Source organism: Mauremys reevesii, linkage group 7, assembly GCF_016161935.1.
Source record: "Mauremys reevesii isolate NIE-2019 linkage group 7, ASM1616193v1, whole genome shotgun sequence".
Taxonomy (NCBI): Eukaryota; Metazoa; Chordata; order Testudines; family Geoemydidae; genus Mauremys; species Mauremys reevesii.
Window position 1 is genome coordinate 46,152,484 of NC_052629.1, and position 23,553 is coordinate 46,176,036.

General features: G+C 40.3%; 1 protein-coding gene and 1 long non-coding RNA gene across 7 annotated transcripts in view; one reads left to right on the top strand and one right to left on the bottom strand.

Moving 5' to 3' along the window:
• Positions 1 to 1,563: 1,563 nt before the first annotated feature.
• Positions 1,564 to 23,553, bottom strand: part of REEP3 (receptor accessory protein 3) — a 63,442-nt gene continuing 41,452 nt past the window's right edge. For 3 of the 6 annotated variants that reach the window (XM_039482625.1, XM_039482624.1, XM_039482626.1), the window contains 7 exons: positions 23,040 to 23,195; positions 22,168 to 22,244; positions 21,487 to 21,607; positions 20,865 to 20,978; positions 13,381 to 13,528; positions 5,778 to 5,929; positions 1,564 to 4,181 (listed from right to left, as the gene is read on the bottom strand). In XM_039482625.1, coding sequence (XP_039338559.1) covers positions 4,125 to 4,181; positions 5,778 to 5,929; positions 13,381 to 13,528; positions 20,865 to 20,978; positions 21,487 to 21,607; positions 22,168 to 22,244; positions 23,040 to 23,195 — 825 coding nt within the window. In that variant the 3' untranslated portion in view covers positions 1,564 to 4,124. Of the gene's footprint in view, positions 4,182 to 5,777; positions 5,930 to 13,380; positions 13,529 to 19,149; positions 19,233 to 20,483; positions 20,527 to 20,864; positions 20,979 to 21,486; positions 21,608 to 22,167; positions 22,245 to 23,039; positions 23,196 to 23,553 lie in introns of those variants that run through there. The other 3 variants (XM_039482628.1, XM_039482627.1, XR_005583115.1) reach the window with 2 other exon arrangements.
• On the top strand, positions 10,428 to 21,606 carry LOC120369378. Its single transcript, XR_005583128.1, has 4 exons — positions 10,428 to 10,660; positions 13,426 to 13,596; positions 20,474 to 21,094; positions 21,501 to 21,606. It is a non-coding gene; the product is annotated as an uncharacterized LOC120369378 (long non-coding RNA).

Here is a 23,553-nt window from a genome sequence, read left to right on the forward strand (position 1 = left end):
GTATAGTGTAGCCCAGGCATCAGAAGAGTAAACCCCACATCACTCTGCATTGAGTGAAACTGACTAAGAACATAGCTAAAGTTCCTTCTTACTGAAGTGCTAAAAACAAAATGCTCACTCAGTGGTGTAGTGCTAAGCAAATTCTGTTGCAAGTGCAATATGGTATTAAAGTACTTAAATAAGAGGAAGCAAATACTGTAGAAGAAAAGTGATTGAGCCACACTAAGAAAGAGGAGTAGCAGAACACTGAGAATGGGATGAGAGAGAAGCAATAAAGTAGGTGTGGGTTGCAATCTACCCCCACTACATTTTCTATCTTCAATAGAACAATTATGTGGGCTACCAAAAGTTATTATTGGGCCACAAGACCACTTTATTATGATGTATGTCTGGCTAAATCCTTTTATGGTTGAGATTTTCAAACCAATGTATCTAAACATCTGTAGAGATACCTGCATTACAGAAGAAATGCTGCAAAAATGATCTGTGAAGTTACTGAGCTGGGCAAGTCAAGTCAGCCACAGAGAAACCAATCTTAATGGTCCCATGTGTAACAGACTATGTGTCATGTGCAATTGTGTTTCAGAGTCTAAACTTTAACTTAAAAAGTCTCTAGCCCTTAAATTTGCAAAGACCCTTAGAATGTGAAGAGGATGTAAACTGATGGAGTAATTATGTGTGAGTAGGCAGACAACCTGAAAGTGCAACTTTGAAAGGTGAGAATTGCCCCATTCCTCTACAAGGAATGTTAACAATGATGTCTAATGAGAACACCTTTATAACTATCAAGTTATCAGAAAATAAAAGCTAATGTTAGCTATTATTGGTGGTTGCAGTGGTAAATATTAGAGTCATGGGATAGAGAAATGAGGAATTCAAATATCAATCTTTCCAAGTGTAAAGTCACTTCTGCCCATCCAAAGAAAGGACAGGGAAAGATGTACTTCCTCCAACTACAAAAGCCTCAACTGATTCCTGTATCAGAGGGATAAATACCAGGAAGGGAGAGGAATTATTTAAGCTTAGTAACAATGTGGACACAAGAACAAATGAATATAAACTGGACACTACAAAGTTTAGACTTGAAATTAGACGAAGGTTTCTAACCTTTAGAGGAGTGAAGTTCTGGAACAGCCTCCCAAGGGGAGTATTGGGGGCAAAAGACATATCTGGCTTCAAGACTAAGCTTGATAAGTTTATGGAGGGGATGGTATGATGGGATAAGCCTAATTTTGGAAATTATTTTGGCAATTGATCTTTGATTATCAGCAGGTAAGTATGCCCAGTGGTCTGTGATGGGATGTTAGATGGGGTGGGATCTGAGTTACTATAGAGAATTCTTTCCTGAGTGCTGGCTGGTGAGTCTTGCCCACATGCTCAGGGTTTAACTGATCGCCATATCTGGGGTTGGGAAGGAATTTTCCTCCAGGGCAGATTGGCAGAGGCCCTGGAGATTTTTCATCTTCCTCTGCAGCATGGGGCCCGGGTCACTTGCAGGAGGATTCTCTGCAGCTTGAGGTCTTCAAATCATAATTTGAGGACTTCAATAACTCAGACATAGGTTAGGGGTTTGTTACAGGAGTGGGTGGGTGAGATTCTGTGGCCTGCATTGTGCAGGAGGTCAGACTAGATGATCATAATGGTCCCTTCTGACCTTAAAGTCTATGTGTCTGAGTCTTCCCAAGTGTCACAAGGCATGAACATCCCCTCCTACCCTTCTGTCAGAAAGACCAGCCTTAACATGCCACAACAGTTACAGGTTTTCAATACAAAAATATGCAGCATACTGAAAGTTTGGGCCTGGTATTAGATCAACTGAATTATTAAAACAAAGGCTACTATGTTAGCTAGAATAGGATGACAGGGAGACACAAAGGATTTAGAAAGGTGATCAAAAGGTCCCTGCTACATAATTTAAGTGTAATAGACAGTGAAGGACACAAAGCCCACCCAATGGTGCTCAGATACCATGGCAATAGGCATGGTATATGAACCTAAGTAGAACAGAATGGCATAACTCTCTAACAAAAGCTGTTGCCCAAGTATGTGAGGAAAGAGACTTTACAGTTATAAGACTGGGACCAGTAACCTCAGTTCTATTTGGTAGCATGACACTGGCATCAATGGTACTATACTCATTTGGGAGAGGGTGGCTGTCATCTGGTACGTCATCAAATCTTTTAGTAAAGCTGTGTCAATCTTAGCCCTTTTAGTCCCTTATGGAATGTAACTGGTACTAACTAATGTGTTTCCAAAACTCCCTTTGCACAATAGTCCCACTGTTCCCATCAATATTGTCACTCTTGTCTATAAAGCCATGTCTGCAGTAATTTCACCTAAATTCCTACAGTTGCAGCCCCACTGATGTAATGCTAATGTAAACCAGCCCTCATTTTCAACTGTGTCATTTAACTCTGCTCAGAGATGTTCTACATGACACTGTGGTTAGAATGCCAGCAGCTGCCCCAAAAGATGCTCCCACTAATGGAGCTGCTCTGCTGGCAGTAACAGTAGGAATAAGAAAAATTCTAGCTAAAACAAGACTTAAAAGTCTGTCAGTGGGCTGCACTGGGCCAGTAAAGGGGGTTGTTAATGTATGGGGGGGGGGGAGGATTCCAAAAGGAAACGTGATTACACTGCCCTCTTACAGTCTCTACTTTCTGTATTTCTCTCATATCTGGGAGAAGGTTTGCAGGGCAGGAAGTTTTTGGAAGTGATCCTATGACATAACTTCCTTTAAATTGAGAGTGACACTTTCAATACTCAATACATTTTAAATTCCATTTAATTTTTAAACATAGTATTTTCCTTCCTAGTGGCTACAGAGATAGTCGTATAAAAAACCAATTTTCAATGGAACAATAATATTTTCCTTCCATCCCTATTGGTTAGAGATATTTGTATAAAGGATTTTTAAAATTAAATAAAACCATGATGACAATTGGGTTAAAGCATTGCTGACTGAATCAGCGATAAGACAGTCTTGAAAAGAGCTATTTATACACAAATAGCTTAATAACTACTTCAGGAATAATGAAGTTTCCTTTTAAACATTTGTCAGAACGCAAGTTTGATATCTAAAGCTATTCTGAAATATAATATTATGAAATAAGCCTTAGCAAAAACCTAGAATCTAGGACTTGAACAGTCCATCAGATGTGACTGCATTACTCCCATTAATTTCAATGGCGGTTGTACCACACAACTGATAAGTTGAACATGTCCCTGATATCTAGCAGTTGCTGCAAATTTGCATCTACCACAATTTAGAATTGAGAACTGGCTATTAGTCAGAAGTCACTTTATATCTGAATGTGCTGGAGAAAGAGTACTCCCCCTAAAATACAAAAGGCACCTGACAAAATTCTGTAAAAGGTTAGTAGCAGTTATCGATAGCATCTTCCATGTGCTTAATAACCAAGAGTAAGATGTGGTAATACAAGGATTAAATTGCTGCCATTTAAAAATACATTGGTGAAACCTGAATATTTTTTTTAAATCACTAACATTACATGTTTACTTTTTTACAGCTGCACAAGTATACAAAAAAAACTGTTGTACAGATATCAAAGTAACCTATTAATATTTAAAATATTAGGAAATAAGGTGTAAGAAGTTCTTTTAAGGACATACCAAATATAACTGGCTTTTCCTTTCCCCACTTTCATTCAACTGTCCTCTAAAACTGTACATTTTTATACAATTATAAAAGCTTTTTCAGGAATCCTGGGTTTAGAAACAAATTCAAGTATACCTATTTTTGCATTGTAAACTAGGAAACACTAGGGGCTTAAGTTTTGTAAGAGCTGAATAACACCAAGTTCAACTGATGTTAATGGAATTTGCAGCTGTTCGGTACCTTTGTAAATCAGGCTTTGTTTTTGTCATTCATTAAATTCTTACAAAATTTAATGAGTGCAAAAACCTAGGATTTTTCCTAGCCAGATTTAACAATCAAGTGATAAGTCATTGAAGATTAGGAGCATCTTATATAGCTGTTTAGACTGATAAAAATGAGTTCTACCACCATGCTTAAAGTTTTTATATATACACAAATCCTGAACACATGATGTGCCAAGTAAAGTTACTGTAGTATAGCAGTTTGTCTTTAAAGTGTAGTACACTTAAAAATACACCGCAGGCCTCTTCTTTACTTTATATTTTAATGAGCCATATCGTATCTGAAAGAGAAAGTTGTGTTAGAAATCAAGTGTTACCATTTAAATTGCATAAAAATTACCAAGACAAAAAGGTGATTTAAAAATAAAAATAAAAACATTTTTATGATTCAACTTCAGCATATTTCAATTCAGTTGCCACAACCAGGTATTATATAGGATTAGACCACTTGATACAGGACTAGATTCAATAAATTTATCCAGCTATCATGACAGGGACTGAACATGTTACTTGTTAAGATCTTACAGCCTTCCAACCCTGATAGTCTATGAAACTCCCAGAGAGTGGTTTACAGAATGTGCCTTTCTGCCTGGCAGCCTCGTGTGGGATTCTGCATAGGTTTTGTTGCTATCACACACCTTACCCAAGGTTAGGTAGAGGGTGGGGCATAGAGGGCTAGCTGATTGAAAGTCAGCAAGACCAAGATATTGGCAGGTTGGAGAAGTAACCAAAAATATACCCTCTTACTTGGGATTGTGTACTGGCCATCTAATATTAAAATTCATTGCCTGGTGATACTGCTGGATTCCTAGCTGATGTTACATAGCCATCCAGTAGCGAGAATAGCTTTATTTCAGCTACAGCTGGCTTGAAACATGGAGTCATTTCTTTTGTATAAAGACCCTGCTGCTACCATCCATGCATCTGTCACCTCCAACTCAGATTATTGCAGCAAGCTTTATTTGGAGCTTCATCTTAAATAAATCCAGAAGCTGAAATGTAAAATGGCATAGTCCATAGCAGCTCACTTGGTAAAAAGGTATTTGGAAACATGACACCAATACTCTAGGATCTGCTACGGGGGCGGTGAGGTGGGGGGGTCGATCTAAGGTACGCAACTTCAGCTACGTGAATAGCATAGCTGAAGTCAAAGTACCTTAGCTCGAATTACTTACCTGTCCTCACGGCACGGGATCGACGTCCGCGGCTCCCCCGTCGACTCCGCTACCGCCACTCGCTCCGGTGGAGTTCTGGAGTCGACGGGAGCGCATTCGGGGTTTGATATATCGCGTCTAGATGAGACGTGATATATCGAACTCCGAGAAATCGATTGCTACCCGCCGATCCGGCGGGTAGTGAAGACATACCCTTAGTACTTATTCAAAGTATCCATAGGATACAACAAAAATGTGAATGGTCCTATCTCTTATAGGATCCCTGTATGCACAGTGCAGGGCTGCATCAGCCACACCTCAAATGAGATGTCATGACAGTCAGCTCCCTCCTTCCAAGCTGTTTCTAGACTCTGTGCCTATAGTTTCACCATTACTATGATAAGTACACGTTTGGGAGACAGTGCTCAGAGGTAAAGAGTTTAACTTCTTGTATTCAATTATATTTATAAGTTCAGTATGTTTTTTCCCTTTGTCTTGTGTAGTTAACTAGCTTATTCTTCTCGTTTCCCTTTAGAAGACAGAAAAATGAGTGGTGGCTTTTTGGACCATAACTACACATGCTGTGTTCCACATTCCATTTACAATTTAGAAACACCCTATGTACTTTATAAATAAAATATTCTGATTTCTTGGACCGTTATGTTTTCAAATTACATTGTTATTAATGGACTGCAATACTTTCAAATAAAACGCTGCACTTGCCTCTTTACGGCCTTTAATACTTTTCACAGATTTCATGCTTTGTGATCGTCGGAGACCCCTCTGAGCAAACATCTCATCTTCTGAATGAGTCCCCTCCATTTCCTCATCTGTTTTATCATCTCCAGAATCTTTTTTCAATGGAATTCTGTAACCTAAAATAAAGCACATCAGGCAGAAATTTGTATGCCATAAGTCTGTATAAATAGTGGTAGCACAAACATTTGTAGAGACAGTGCAAATGATTAAATTTAGGAAAGTTAAAGCTGTTTCTTAATTCATTACGATGCTATAAGAGCTTTTCAATTTATTGAATTTTGCTGAAAAAGACATGAAAATTTAGTCCATTTTAACAAGTACATTCTTTACTCATCTAAAATGTAGCTATGATTTCTTTGTGGAAAATCCATCAATTGTTAGTCTGCCATCTGTTTCAAGATAGGAGGGCAAACAATAGTACACTATAAAAATGGCAAAAGCCATTCATTGGCCCATGCCATGTAATCCTTAAAACTATGTTGGCCATGATACAGTCATCTCCTTTAAATTGTCTCTACTGGCAGTGTAATTGTTTATATAGTGAAGATCAAAGCCACCCTGTTTTCCTGGAGGAGTTCTTTCTTGAGCCATTGCAGTCTGGCTCTAACACCAAATACTGCACACATATGGCAAGTACAGAGCTGCCTTGTAAGTAATACTTGAAGTTTCAAATCAGATTTTTTTATTGCGGTTTTAAAAAGGGACACACTTTTAAATGTGCTATTTCAATTTTCAGATAAAAAATCCTTTACATAGCATGTCCTGAATAGAGAAAAGCCACTATGGTTAAATGACAAGGTTCCAGAGATTATTCAAGACAGACAGGTATCCTTAAGAAAATGAAAAAGCAGTCCTAATAAAGCCAATAGAAAGCAGCATAAACTATGGCAGGCAAAATATATGATGGAAGGTAGAAGGGCTATGATAGAACTTGAACTAATAGTCAAAAATATAAAATAAGAAATTATTTAACTATCAGAAAAAAACAGTTACCAATAGTAACTGTTGTTCTTTGAGGTGTGTATTGCTTATATCCATTCCAAGTAGGTGTGTGCGTGCCACGTGCACAGTCGTCGGAAGGTTTTTCCCCTAGTGGTACCTGTCAGGTCGGCTTAGATGCCCCCTGGAGTCACGCCTTCATGATGCCGCATATAGGTCCCTGCTGAGCTGCTGCCTCCTCAGTTCCTTCTTGCCAGGGGCTTCAACAGAGGGAGAAGTGGGTGGGTCTTGGAATGGACATGAGCAACACATCTCAAAGAATAACAGTTACAAAAAAGATAAGTAACCATTTTTCTTCGAGTGCTGCTTCATGTAGGTGACTCCCAAGCAGACGGTCAGGAGGCGGCATCAGAGCTCATGGATTTGCTGATTGAAACGCCATTCTGCCGAAAGCTGCATCGTCCCTGGCATGCTGGATGATGGCATAATGCAAAGTGAAGTGTGGATTGATGCCCTGCAAATCTCCTGTATAGAGACTTATGCCAGGAATATGGCCGAGGAGGCCTGCGCCCTTGTGGAATGTGCTGTAAATGCTAGGACTGGCACTTTCGCCAGTACTTAACAAGCTCGAATGCAGGACGTGATCCATGATGAAATTCTTTGGGATGATACAGGGAGACCCTTCATCCTGTCTGCTATACCTACAAAGAGCTGATTAGACTTTCGGAACTTTTGTCCTTTCAATATAGAAAGCCAGTGCCTGCCTGACGTCCAGAGAGTGGAGCCTTTGTTCCCGGCTATAGGTAAAACACTGGGAGAAAGATGTCCTGACTTGTGTGAAACTGAGATACCACTTTTGGCAGGAAGGCTGGATGAGGCCACAACTAGACCTGGTCTTTACAGAAGACCATATATGGAGGCTTGGATGTCAAGGCCTTGAGCTCAGACACCCTCCTGGCTGAAGTTAGCACTATCAGGAATGCTACTTTCCATAAGGCGGTAGAGGAGAGAGCATGTTGCTAAGGGCTCAAAGGGAGGTCCCACTGATAACAGATGGAAGACTGGAGGGTATAACCTGTCTAGGCCCTTGAGAAAATGATTTACCCTCGGTCTAGCAAAGACCGATTGAATGTCCACCCCAGGTGGAATGCCGAGATGGCCGCCAGGTGAACCTTTAAGGATGACACCACCTGACCGGACTGCTTCAAGTGCAACAGATGGTCCAAGAAGGGTATTGATGCTTGAATCAGAGATGTGCCCTTCTGTGTCATGCAAATCGAAAAGCTCTTCCACTTGGCTAAGTAGCTCTAGTAGACAGCTTTCAGCTGCCAAGTAGAACCTCCCTGACAGATGCTGCGCATGCCAATCCCATGTGGTTTAGCCAGGAAGTTCCATGCTGTGAGGTGGAGAAACTCAAGATCAGAACGCGGGAGGCAACTGTGGTCTTGAGTGATGAGGTCTGGCATCTATGGCAGGGCGATCAGAGGGGCTACTGACAGTTCCAGGAGTGTTGTGTACCAGTGTTGGCAGGGCCAGGCCAGTGCTATCAGGATGACTGATGCTGTCCCTCTGTCCCTTCAGACCTTGAGCAGGACCTTGTGAAAGAGCGGGAATGGCCGGGAAGGGGTGTGTGTGGGGGGGGAGATGCATAGAACAGATGGTCCTTCCAGGGAAGGAGAAACGTGTCTACATTCAAGCCTGGGCTGTGAATCAGGAAGGAGCAAAACTGCTGACATTTGCTGCTCAGTTTCATCATGAACAAGGCCACATGGGGAATTCCCCACCATTGGAAGATGCTGTTCACAATGTCCGGGTGAATCAACCACTCGTGGCCACAGAAGGATCTGCTAAGGTGGCCTGCCAGCTCATTCTAGGATCCCAGAAGGTATGATGACTCTAGGTGTATTGAGTGACCTATCATTCATTCAAACAACAGATCTCCATAGTCTTCTATGGGCCCAGCTCGCTAGCTGGTTCCCAGGTATAGCCCATTTTTTTGCTATCAACCTGGTCGCGTCGCCCAGGGTATTCTTGCGGGCAAAAGTCTCTCTGTCCAGCTTTGCGTCCATCTTGTCTCGCTAATGCCTAGTAGGGTCAGGTTGTTGCCTCTGCTCTGCTGCAACCTGCGCTGCTTTTCGCCTTTTTTCCTGACTCTTCTCTCCCACCATCCATCGATGGTAATCCTCCTGGCTGAAAGAAGGTCGGATAGTGGCAGTGGCTTCCTGGCTTTCACCACCACCAGCCATGCATCAGAGTTGAAGACCCTTTTTTTTTCCAGGCTAAAAAGTCTCCTCTAACTCTTTTGTTGGCGTTTCTAGCAGCTTTTTTTTTACAGGGTGGAGTTGCTAGCCCCACGCCCAACCCTCCTCCTTTACCCTGACTTGGGACAGGCAGATGGCCCCAAAGGACCTCTCTGGTGGAGTTTGAGTGACCTATGCAGAAGTCCTACAGCTTGAGGGCTTCCTGGCATAAGAGAGGAGAGCACTCCACCCTGTCTGTTTGTATAAAAACAAACATCGCCGTTGTATTGTCCATCATGACTGATGCACGCCTGCCCCCCAGGTGAGATTGGAAGGTTTGACAGGCTAAGCGAACCACCCTCAGCTCTCTGACATGGATATGGAGTGAGAGTTCTGCTTGGGACCAGAGGCCTTGGATCCTGAGGGCCCCTAGATGCACACCCCACCCCAATGTTGACGCATCCGTGACCAGCAACACTGATGGTTGCCACCTGGAGAAGGGTACTCCTGCACAACTGCCTGAGGGTTGAGCCACCAATGGAGGGATTTGACAACCCGAGGAGGAATCGAGACTACCTTGTCCAAGCTCCCCCAGCTTGGATGGCATACTGAAGCCAGCCAGGCCTGAAGGGGTCTGAGCCGGAGCCTCGCGTGCTGGACTACATATGGGCAAGCCACCATGTTAGTGAGCAGCTTCAAGCAGCTTGGTGCCATCGTGTTGGGGACAACGTTGAGTCTCCTCTATGATGGGGCACATGAAAGCACAACTCTGACAGGAACTCCTTGGCTTGGGTGGAGTCTAGGACTGCTCCTATAAACTCTATCCTCTGGTTTGGGGATAGGGTGTACTTGGGCACATCCAGCAATAGACCCAGACAGTCAAAGGTCAATTGTATCAGATGTACATGTGCCTTTACCTGAGCTCTGGAGCGGCCCTTGACAAGCCAATCGACAAGACATGGGAACACCTGTACCTGCCAACTTCTCAGGAAGGCGGCCATGACTGTCATGCATTTGGTGAACACCTGAGGGGTTGCTAACAGGCCGAAGGGAAGGACTGTAAACTGGTAATGGTTGTGATTCACTATGAACCTAGGAAACAGTCTGTGGGATGGGACTATTGATATGTGTAAGTATGTGTCCTTCAAGTCAAGGGTGGCATACCAGTCACCTGGATCCGGGGAGGGGATGATGGTGGCCAAAGAGATTTGTTTCTTCATGAATCTGTCGAGAATGGGTCTGAGACCCCATTCAGCTTTGGGATTCAGGAAATATTGGGAATAAAAACCCTTGCCCCTTAGGTCCTGAAGGACATCCTCTACCACTCCTGAGACTGGGAGCACTGCACTTCCTGCATGAGAAGCTGCTTGAGAGAAGAGTCCCTGAAGAGGGACAGGGAAAGGGGATGGGAGGGTAGGGAGGAGCAGAACTGGAGAGAATATCGTACATCTACCGTGCAGAGAACCCAGCGTTCTGAGGTATTTTGGGCCCATGCAGGATAGAAGTGGGTTAGACTGTTCAGAAAACAGGGAGAAGACGCCAAACACGAACTAACTATAACTAATACTAAACTATTTAACGATTTACAGGTTTGGATACAAGAGAAATCACTAGGGGACTGCTTGCCAAAGGAAGAGAGACACTCGGCTCCAACGACTGTCATTGGTGGTAAGAAGGAACTGAGGATGTGGAGGGTTGGCAGGGACCTATATGTGGCACCATGAAGGAGCAACTCCAGGGGATGTCTGAGCTGACCCATTGGGTACCTTCTGACGACTCTGCACATGGCACGCGCACACCTACTTGGAATTGATATGAACAGCACCTGAAGAACAAACATTTTTGGTTAACTGCGCTGTTCTTGAGGGTTTAAAAGGGCTTACTTTTTAAATATATGTACTCAACCTTACTGATGTTTTATATTTGGGAATATATATTTAAAAGAACAACCCACACCACTAGCCTCCCTACCCCATTACTAAGAGATTTGCAGCTAGAGATCACCTTATAGGATTTAGAATGGGCAAGCTCCTAATACAAATCATTTTTCAAATTTCTGTGCATAGAGGTAAGCGCAAGACATCCTTATCTCTATAAACACAGAGCCAAAACTCATTTCCACTGAGGTATGGTCTCTCCTGTTAGCCAAAGAAATAGCATCAAACTTCTTTAAGAAAAGGAACTCATGTTTAAGCACTGAGGAAAAGGACAACAGGTCACTACCATCTGCATGCTGAGTGCAAATTCTCAATGTACCTACCCTAAATTTAACTGACTTATTAAGATTCTCATCAGAGGGCGCAAACTGTTTCCAATACGCAATTTCAAAGCTTAGCTACGACCTTTCTGGAAACATTTTATTTTGTACTCTTGACTAGAAAATATATACAAAGTGCAAAAAATAAGTAGATAACTAAATGGATCAAAGTTTAACAAGACTAAATATTTTATGATTTAATAGTACAGATAATTTAGGTGAAACTAATTTATATTAGGATAAATGTTCATTTACTCAAACAGGAATGTCAATAGATCATTGTCAAACAACTCAACCAGATAACATAATGTATTAGTTATCTAGAAACACCACACACATAGCAGCTGCATTACCTATAATACAACCATATGTACACATACAATAGGAATTTATAGGCTTTTCCACTGACCAATTATCATATCTTATTCATGTGATGGTCTCTATGCCGAGCACTTCCTGGGAATTAATCCTTAGCTCAGGTTAAGGTCATCACCTCCTCCAGATAGCTATTTATCCCCAGGAAATGCTCTGTATGATTATTATATAAAAAAAATGGAAGCCATTTTTTATGTAAGACTTACCTTAGTCTTTTCAATACTTAAATCAGGGATAGACAATTATTTTTTGTCAAGGTCCAAATTTCTTGGTCAAAGGTATAGTCAAGATCCGGCCTCCAGAGAAAATAATAATTAACCAAACACTAGTGATAAGTAAATAGAAGATTTTGGTGTCCATTCAAAAGCGTCTGGCAGTCCAGATTTGGCCCACAGTCCGCCTATTGACTACCATTGACTTAAATATAACAGAAAGGAGGAAAATAAAGCAGAACTATTCCTTTGTAAGAGGCAGCAGCTATTTTATATTTTTAGTCAGACTTCAGCTATAAGTAAGGCTACGATTATATCACGAAGTCATGGAATCCGTAACTTCCATTGACCTCTGTGACATTTTCTGCCCTGGGGCTGGAGCTCCCAGCCACCTTCACCTCCCGCAGCTCCCACCCCCCACCCTGGTGAGGACCCCTGCAGCTGCCCAGCATGTGGTGTGGGGACCCCCTGCATCTGCCTGGCCTCAACGGCCGGCCAGGGGGACCCTGCAGCTCCCAGCTGTCCCGGGGCAAAGGAACTCCACAGCAGCCCAGCCCTTGGGCAGGGGATCCCAGAGCCTCTATCCACAGCAGTGGTGGGGGAACCGGGAGCCCCAGCAGCAGTGGGGGCCAAACCCACCTACCCCTTTTGTCAGGGATATTTTTAGTGAAAGTCAGGGACAGGTCACAGGCAATAAACAAAAATTCACAGAAGCCTGTGACCTGTCCCTGACTTTCACTAAAAATATCCATGATAAAAACTTAACTATAAAGGATGATTTCTATCCTTCTGAAATTTTTCATTTTCCTTAAAGTAGCACAGAGATTCATAAGCGCTATTCATTAATAATGGAAGTCGAGATACCTTCCAGAAACTTTACTGTTTAATCTACAGTATCAAAAAATTCTGGAGAACCACCTGTTAACTTGTGCATTTGCACTTAACGTATGGCAGTTCAGTTTCTGTGCTGTGTCACCAAGTATTATTCTTCACTCCCAAATTTTAAATTTTCCCATGACAACTCCTCAATGGACTAAAATTATTTTTGTTGCTACAAGCATGTTCAACTTTTAACCAGTGACTTTGCCACCTTTTTAAAAGCCTGTTACATTCACCCTTTTTTCATTAGTTTGTTCTTTTCCTATTTACTTGTCACAACTTTTCACATGTTCCATGACACCAACATGTGTCATCCAATAAATCTGACTTGCACTACTAGCATTACTGTTTTAGTTAACACAAACCGCAGACTCAGCAAGATAGATATGAGGATAATCTATTTGCTATCTCACCCAGTAGAGCCATGAAGGGAAGAGAACCACCAAGAACCACCAGTTCAGAAAGTTACGATGGATATAATCCTAGTTGAAAATGTTACGTATCAATCCAAACTTATTCAAATTTGCAGGAAGAGATTGGGGTTTTTTCCACCACCAATATTCAAGAGAATAAAAAAAGAAGTTCTTGCTCTTTCCACTTCCTGGCTTTTACATAATCAGAATTTAACTACAACACGAGTAGCTCCAAAACTTTAAGATACATACCCAGAGACTCACTGACAGAACTCTTGGTTTTCTTTTTGGTTTCAGGTAAAGTCTGATAGGGTCTTTGTCCCACTGGCTCATCTCCTTGAATAGCTGTTAAGTCATGCATACTGAAACTTCTCAACCGTTCAGTTATTGCACCTTGACCCTGGAACACAATAATAGCACTTTTCAAGAACAAATGGAGAAGCCTTAAGATTTGCTCTTCAAATTGAGGTAAGGTTAAATACATGCTTTCTTGCTGTATTACAAAATTCTCTTAACAGACATGCAGTAGATGTTCATTTGTTTTAAGCAGCAGTCACATTTGTGTTTTTTCCTCATGTAAATACTCTGACATACTATGGACACATGGAATATTCAAGACTATCAACTTTATAAATGTTACATGTGTCTTTATGGGATTGTATTCGGGCTCCATTGGAAAGTTACAGGAGCTTCCTGCAGGAACTAAAGTCACAGGGCAAATCCTTAGACAAGGAACAAGTCTGGAGAAGCTTTACCCTCTGGGGAGATCCTATATACTGGCATGACCTCATTAAACAGGCTGTCAAAGAAAAAACAAAAAACTATAGGATGTGACCACCTTAACATGGGGGGAGAGGTAATTCCCCTTGATCCAAGAAGTGACAGACTTCAGACTGGGCCCAGAGGGGCAGGCCCTCTGAGAGGACCTGAAGTACTTTAAAATCTGCTAAGGTCCCCATGTGGAAGACGGGTGACACTTGGTAAACCAGACATGCATGTAAGCAATTTATTGTTTTTAAGATGTGTTCTCTACAATGCTTTTGTTCCAAATAAATACTTTGCTTTATGAAGGCTGGCTGGTCACAGATTAACTCTAGTTGCTCCTGAGAGAACAGGACTAAGTGCTAAACTAAATTCAGACTTGCTGAGATGATCACAGCAAATTAAAGAATTGCAGCCTAAATCCCCAGTCTAGATACAGAGAATTGCAGGACTCTGCCCTGAGAAAGATGATGGCTAGAGGTCTGATGCCTAGTGGGGTACCCTGAAGGAGGCCACAAAGGGATCAGAGGTGCAGTTACCCTGAGAACTGTGACAAGGAACATTTTGTTCAAGCTTAACATTAGATTATACCTTGTAAAAGGAATTTTTAAAAATCATGAATTAAGTTAATAGTTCCAATTCCTAACGCTTTTGGGCACTGCTTATTATTTCTTTCTGATTTATTTATTCCTTATTCTAGGTGGATTAAAGAGATTTTTTTCCCCAAAAAAAGCCTTTAATGCCTGATCCAGACACTATCACCTAGTACCACTTTTCAAATATCTGAATGTAGTTGTAATAGCCCTTTAATTAAAATTACCAAAACATATTACATAAAGATGTACACGTACTTGTTTCTCCACAGTATGAAGAGTATTTGAAATAGAAGATCAATCAATAAAGATGCTGATAAGAGACTATAATTTTGTCCTACATACACAGTAGTGTGTTTTGCCTAGGGTCACCGTTGCAATACATTCTGCATGCAGTGAATGAGGCAACGGAGATATATTTTTATCATTGATCAATAAGTACACCCCAGCTTCAATCACTACACAATACCCAATCTTTGCAGTGAGGGACCCAAAATGAAGAACAGACCCACATGAACACCTGTTAATCTAACTCTTTCACTGAGCATTACCTAATTATTTCTGTGGAACTAATACAATATAATATATACGACCATGAAATGGACTATTGTAATGCACATGCACAGAGAAGAATTAGAGTTGCAATCCTAGTATTTAATGTTTCCCAATTTTAGTAATCTACTGTGCAGCTATATTCTTCAGTGTAGATTTTGGATAGAACTTTTAAGTTTGTTTTCATGAGAACATAGAAAAAGTAGAAGTGTTTGGCAGAGAGGAGGGTAATGCTATGTCCTATGAAAGCTGTGCACTCAGTGAGGCAAGGGCTCTTGTGGAGCACTGCCTCATTCAATGTGCATATAAAAGATGATACAGAATGGCTCCATCAGGGCTCTTTCATCCCGTATATACCCTCCAAGATTGAAAAAGTCAATCTACTTTGTTATGCAGATAGCAAATAAAACATTGGAAATCTTTTTTTTTTTAAATGAATATGTCTTGCACATCCTTAATTACATTTTATGGAACAGAGGATGAAACTAGAATAGCTTTCATATACTACTGGAGAACAGTGATTGTGACTTACTACACACGTTCATTGTGTGCAGCACAACAGGTCCCTATCCTGACTGGGGCCTCTGGGCGCTGCTGCTAATGAACAGTAATGAAGGAGCTACTGAAGAAACAATTCTGTGTCAGACCATCTAGCAGACCAATATTATTCTTCATAACATCATACAATGGAACCCAAAATGACAATCAAAAAAGTCACTTCTAATTACTAGAATTTAAGGGTCACAGAATGATGAAAGATATTTAATAGAAAAATATCTTCTAAATGATGCATTCATCAGGATCAAGTATTTACTCACTCTGCAGCTCAAATTTCCACAGGAATATTAGTTTACTACATGATGAAATATCCTTAAATCCAATTCTCAACTTAACACACTCTTCACTCCTGTGACCTTACTGGGAGTTTAACAAGTTATCAACAATTATTTTCCAGCATGGTACTTCCCACTACGCTGCCCAAAAAGCATAACACCCCTCCTCAGGTCTCAGGCCACATGATTTTGTAACAGTGGCCTGGCTAAGATCATGCTTCCACTAATGTATTCAAAGGCAACAGGGAGCCTTTAACCAGCTCCAGGAACTGAGTTCCCTGAGCATCTGCTGCTTCACCTCCGACTCCTCCTGCTCCCTAGTTCTGGCTCTCTGGCTCCCTGGTGCTTGGCTCAATGGAACACTGCAGGGAGAATATACTGTAATTAACTCCCCATTATGTGAAATGTTGGAGAGGAAGAGGCAGCTGCAGGCAAATCCTGGCAGGCCAGAGAAAAAGCAAAGCAAAATTTTATCTGCGGCAAATTGATGTATTCCACAGTAAAAGTGCTGCAGTATGAAATCCAAGGTATCTTGGGAAAATGCCAAATTCTGCAATTTCAGAATCCATGGGCTCCTGATTGAGATGAATGGGGTAGTTCACATCTCTCACACCTACTGCTGCAGACTCTCTACAGACACAGGCAAATATTGCTGCATCAGTTTACACTGCACATGTTTTCAAGGCTATCTCCACATAAAGATTAAAATTCTCTTTTAAAATGAATAAAGATTTTTGCAGCACAATTCCACATGAAGGAGCTAACTGCGCAGCTGTGGAATCCTTGAATACCTGGGACACCAAACATACTCACTAAATAAAAGATTAAAATACAAGCAATGTATTTAGGACTCCCTCACCATAATGCACTGCTGCACATACTAACCCATGCTTGGGTTTTTGTTTTAATTAGTTTCTTGGAGTGTCACACAGTCATAACATTTTATGATTCCAAATCCAGGAAGAGAGGTGTAGGCAGGGCTTTGGTTCAATATCATTATACATTCCCCACACACAAGTCTACATGTAATTTCAGAACAGCCTCTCAGATATCATAATATTTTTAAATACTGTAGTTGACATGCTTTGGCAAAAAGCATGTTGTCACTGCACATAGACTAACTTCACAAAAACCAGACCAAGGGCACATTTTAGACTAAGAAAATTGACTGTGTTTTAATTTGCGTTAGCTAATGCAGGTTAATTAACAGTGTTTGAAACATCAATTAGCACCTATTATAAACAAACAGTGATGTTTAAACACTTGTTAGCTGATGGTGTTTAACACTGTTGGTGCATGCCTAAGTATATCTTCATGTTGTTTACTTAAGATGGAAAAAATAGCTGTGTGGTCTAAGCTCTTTCTTGGGGCAAAAGCAATTACTTTGTCAAAGGCCTTGTTTTCAGGAAAAACGTTTTCCCTGGGTGATAGTCTTACAGTGGAAAAAGTATCCCATTAGGATGAGATTAGTACTGAGAACAGGAGGAGGAGGTGCCTGTGATGTGGCAGCCCTATGTTCCCCTTATCTATGAAAGGCTTTGGATGCTGGAGTTCTTCACCAAAAGCAGCCCTACTGAAAGGTTAAGTGACCAATCTGGCCTTTTGAATGTCTATCAGCCAACCACTGCTTCAGTCAAAGAAGTCTTTCCAGTGTTATAAAGGCCACCATGGTTCTGAACATGGTCACAATGATGTATGTAAAGTCTGACAAAGATGAAACTACAGAGACTGATCATGGCAGCCTCTGAATCAATTCTGACTGTTCAGCCCTCTCAAATGTATCTGAGTATTCCTCTAGCAGGATAAAATGTTTAGATAGCCATTTCAAAAGCTTAGCCAGATAATTCAAAATGATCTCCCTGCGTGACCTTGGGCAAGTTCCTTATCTCTCTGTGCCTCAGTTCCCCATCTATAAAATAGGATATTAGTACTTTCCAACCTCACATGATACTGTGAGAGTGAATACATGGAAGATTGTGAGGTGTTCAGATACTAGAGTGATGGAGCCATAAGTACCGAAGATCTCTCTTCAAAAGTAGACTTTGTTGATTTGCCCTGAGGAAAGCACCCCACTTAACAGAAATTGTTGTCCATGTGATTCTCCTGACTCCTTCAGAAAGGGTATTTTCATTTACCAGCCAAGTGCAACTATCCTGGCATCGTCCTCTGGGGATCACTCTGGGTAGATGCTGGGAGGCAGATATACTAAATCCATCACAGGAAGTTCACCGAGGCAGACAGGCAGGCAGGCTCAAGGGCATCTGTAACACCCTGGGTATACCCATGGAAAACTACACAGTGTGGGTTGTCCCAGCTGTAAAAGAATTTCTGGAATTGCAAGCCTCATTCTTCAGTGTCAGGTAAAGGTATTGTTCTCTTCACTTGTTGGAGGCAGGAAAAACCTACTTGGGCAAGCTAGCAAGCCCTTTATATACAAGGAATGAAGTCACCAGAAAGAACATATGTGCAGTCTCCAAGTGCTAGCATGAAGGAATTACACCCAAGCTTTTGGAATGGCACAGCACATTAAAGAGAGAATTTCTGATATTAACAATATAGTTTAAGAGTTGCAAAGAGTTTCCTCTCTCTCTCTCTGTGCACTCTTTACAATCACATTGATAGCTTAATGTCTTTGGTACTATGACTGTCTTTTTTCCCCAAGCAACTTAATTGCACTGGATTAATTGTACATATATTCATGAGGATGCATAACAAATATACAGAATAAGTATCCATCCATTCACAGTTGAATGGCTTTGAAATCCAAACTTCATTGACACTGAGGCAGAAATTATTTGTTACCTCAGAAAGAAAGGAATAGTTGGGTCTCAATGTAACTTCAAATTCTGTATCTTTGAATATTCATGGCCAGCCAGAAGTATATCATTGTGACGTAATCATGGCCGGCCGGCCAGCCAGCCAGATAGATATTGGAGGGAGGGAAACGACCACAAAGCAATAGTAAAATGACCACCTGCAGTATTACATCTTTTCTGAGTGCACAGTGTGGCAAATTAAAATAGGAGTGTTCTGCTCAAACAGCTATACTAACCTTCTTTCAAAAAGAAGAGTTCACATTAGTTAAAAATGGTTACTTTTGATATTCCCTACCAGTCCCACTTATGATATTTAGGGCATACTACCATAGGAATATATTTTGTTTAAAGTTGTTATGGCTTCAGGCATGTAGCATTAATAACTTTTTTCTCATGTATTAATCATTTAAACAACCAACCACCACCAATATGAAACAAACAGATGTCCACCAAACATAAGCTCACCATGCACTTTTCTTTATAATTACAATGATCTTTTGAAGCACCACTCAGGCAGAAAAATCTCACTTTTAAAGAGATAAGGAGCCCTAGAAAATAAAAGTTTGGATACTTTTTCCAAGTCTTGTTTAAAAATAAATCTTTATACAAAAGAACGGTTTTTTAATTATAACATTTTAAAAGGTAGACAGCTGTTTATACGAACTCTACTATGCTATGAATTACAGTAGTCACCAATTTTAAGTTATATTTAGGTAATAAGATGTAAGGTGTGTTAGATGTTGGGACAGCAACAGGCTAGTTTTTTGCTGGGCTGACTGGCATCACACCAGAGACTGCTGAATCAATTTATCATATCTTAATGATACAGGTGAATATTTAGGTTTATAGATATAAAATTTTACATTTCAGACCAAGGAAAAATGTTTTATAAATAAATATTCCAATGGAAAATTTAAAACATTCTGTGTAGTGTCTGAACATCCCAAACAGTGCAATATGCACTAGTGTATGAAAACCAGAACGTGAAACTGCTTACATTGTTGTCAAGAGAAATATCAAAATCAGGACAATCTGAGATGTCCTTAATTAAAAAAAAAATACATCTTTAAAATGGTAATGTGAAAATATTCCTTTTATAGAAGTCTTAAATTTTCTTCATTGGATCCAAAAGCCCAATCGTCAACATGTTTCTCCCAGACAACAGTAATTTACAGGTCAACTGTGTTGCCATTTTAAAAAGTTTACATAATATTTCTATATATTGCTTTTTAGTGGCTTATTTGAATCTTTATAAACTTTTCAATATCATTACTTTAAAGCATACTAGTTTCACTTGTTCTCACTGGAAATTAAGCCTGAAATTGTTTGCCAAATCAGAATGTATGAATTTCTAATGCTATTTCCTGCATTTTTACTAAAAAAAAAGGGGGGGGCAGTTTACTCTTTACTAAAGTCAGTTCAATCTTCAATGTGAATCAAAAGACATTTTTCAAGCATACAAGCTGTTTCCAGACTTATTTCACTAATTATAAGTTGAGAGCTTTCTTGGTTGCCTTCATTAGTGGCTTTTCAATCAAATATTTTGGGAAACCCCCTTCATTAATTTCAGTTAAGTTGCATGTTATTAAACTGACACTGCATTTTATTCAGCTCTACGATTTCATATAAAAACACTACTCAAAGCAAGAATATGCAGATCAGACAACTATGATGCAAGCTTTCATGTAGTGCATTACTTTAAAAATTGGATCTGAAATCACAAACTAGGAATTAATCGCACAAAACAGCTTTTATCTGTGGTAGTAATATTTCATGCCTTATTTTGCAGATGTAGTTACCTCAACTTGATTGAAGGAAGACAGCAGAAAGAAGCCAGAAATCCTATAAATAGTGTGATTACCAGCAAGAAAATGCAACAAAGACAGAAAAAAAGATTGTTGATCTTTCACTAATAGCTTGAACATAACATTGTAGTCTATATTTTGATTTACCACTCAACTGATATCCATTATCCAAAAATTTACATTCTATTTATTTTTAAACTAACAAACTGTGTAAAAATGCTCACAAAATTGCAATCCTTAAATTACATCCCCCTATTTTTAAACATGTTACTTTTAGAATGAATTCTTTGAGTTAAGATGGGTAAATACCCAATACCACTTTACTTTTTTATCCATAATATTTACCCTGAACAGTTTAGCATAAGTGAAATTTACCTTTGCAGCAGCAGTTACTGCAGCAGTAGCTGCCAAATTTAAACCCTGTCTCCCAAAATTCACCATAGTTTCATAACCTCGTTCTTTGGCTTGTACAATATACTCATCGATCTCCTAAAAAACAAAACAGAATACATATTTAAATCTGCACACAAAATCCCTGAAAGTCATGAAGTTGTATTACCTCATAGCATTATTTTATCATCAAAATGTTGATGGAAGACTTGAAGGTAAAAATATATTTATATTTCAACTTATATTAAGTTATTAGGTTATGTCTATACTAAAGACCTTACAGCAGGACAGCTGTACCGATGCAGCTGCACCACTTTAAGATCTCTCATGTAGCCGCTCTATGCGGAGAGAGGTCTCCTGTCAACATAATTAAACCACCCTTAATGGGAAGCAGCAGTAGTTACGTTGGTGGGAGAAGTGCTGTGCACGCTACCACTATGCCGGTGAAACTTGTCATTCAGGGAGGTGTTTTTTCACCTAAGCGACAAGTTTCGCTGGCATAAGTGGTACTGTAGACATGGCCTCAGTTAATGTATAAATCTTTTTTGTGTTTAAAATGTTAAATTCTTGTATTCAATGCCAAACTTTGAAAATAATAATTTCTTACCCGTTCCTTTGAAGAAAGAAGAGGATGGAGAAACTTCCTATACATTAAACTTGCCCCTCTAGTATATGGAGAGAGCAGCCAAATAACAAAAGCGATCTTCAACTCATAATACAATGGAAACCTGCAGATAAAACGTTATGCAAGTACTATGATAAGAAGGTAGATGTTAATTAACTACCAAAACCAAAGCTTTGGAAAAAAACTGGTTACAGATTTTTTACAACAAAATGTTACACTATTTTTTCATCCAAGGTTAATAACATCTATATTGATTAAAAATTAACTATTTAATAGATGAATATCTGTTTCATTGACTTATTTGGTTTTCATTTAATGTAATACCATCAAAAGCAGAAAGGGTAAGAGATTTAAAAATCTTTCCATGTTTTCTTGCATTATACTATTTTATTTAAGACACCAGATTTCTTTTGCATGAGTTTTACAACTCTATTCGCTTCTCTTGTGCTTTACAGCCTGGGTAGCATTTTTCTATCCCTACTCTTTAAGGAATTAAAAGGCACTATAAATTTAGAAATGGGGGACACTATTCATTATGCAAGTTCCTTACAGCAGTTCTTGGAAACATCACCTATAAATATAAGTTGGTAATTGTATTCTCTGCATTAAATCATCAGAAAAAAATTATATCATCCCCATGTTCCATATTATAGAAAATCTTACCAAGAGATCATTAGGTCTGCTACTGTTTCAGTAACTGTATAAAGAGCAAATACAATCCAGTACATCATCCATCGAACCTGAGAATGAAAAGACATTATCTTTAATAGAAACATTTTAATTTAAATTTCCACTTCTATAATAAAAAACATTTAATTGCTGCTACAACGTAAGAAATTGAGCAGTGTCTTTCCATAGCTCATATGGAGTGACCATATGAGTGACAGACCCAGGCCAGTTGGGTACAGCAGAATAGCAGAAGGCAGATATACTGGCCACTGGATTAACAGTTTTCTGTTCCCTGACTGACCAGAGCAGGGGCTGCTCCAGGCTAAGGCCCCGCTGATACTATAAAAAGGGCTCACTCCAGTCAGGCAGAGGAGAGCAAGTGCATCTGAAGGGCTGGTTAATGAAGACACCCTCAAACCATTGGTAAGGGAGCCCTAAGGTAAGGGAGAAGCAGGAGAGCTGTGGGGAAGTGGCCCAGGGGAATGTAGCAATTCTGGCAGTGAAACGTTGGCTGCCAACAGCTGCTACCATTAGGGTCCCTAGTCTGGAACCCGGAGTAGAGGGTGGGCCCGGGTTCCCCACAATCCACCACTACAGGAACATATCCTGGGAGGGGAAGTCAGGCCCCTGTCAGGACAGGAGTCTAAACTGTTCTGAAACAAGCCCCCAGGGACAACAGAGACTGTGGGAGTTCTCTCACCAACCTCCTTTCTGGCCTATGAAAAAAAGGGCTCAGTATACTGTAACCCTGGCCCTAGAGAGAAGGGCTATGTGGAGGGTCACAGTGAGCCACTGAGGCGAGCATAAACTGCCTAGAAGCGCAGGACCCACAGGGGCAGGGACAGAGCTCTGCCACAATATATTACCAAATCACAAGAACAAGGTGGTTGATTTTTTGCTTTGTTTTGCTGTTGTTCTGAGAAGATGGTCTGAAGGCAACTGTCTAAAGCTGCTGGGATCTTCAGCAGTGTGATCCCACCCAGCCTGCCTTGACTGACAGGTCTGGTTCTGCTTCCAACTAGCTGCAAACAGGGGGGGAAAAACCATTGTGTAATTAAGCTGTGGAACTTCTCTACAAAATGGACATCAAGTGGAAAGTCATACTGTGTCCGCTCTTCACCTCAAAAAAACAACAACAGAGAATCAGACTTGAAAACAACCAATCATTTAGATGCTCTTTTCAAAAAGCAAATCTTTACTAAACAAGAAAGTCCCAAAAAGCCTTAACTAAAAAAAAAACTTCTCCCACTATGTGCAGCTAAAAATGATTAATGTTCATTTTCCATCATGGTTCTACAAAATAGCTTCTTCTCCACAAGGCTGTAGGTGGAAGAGAACTCCCATTATGCTGGATAAGACAATATGAAATTAGGATTCTAA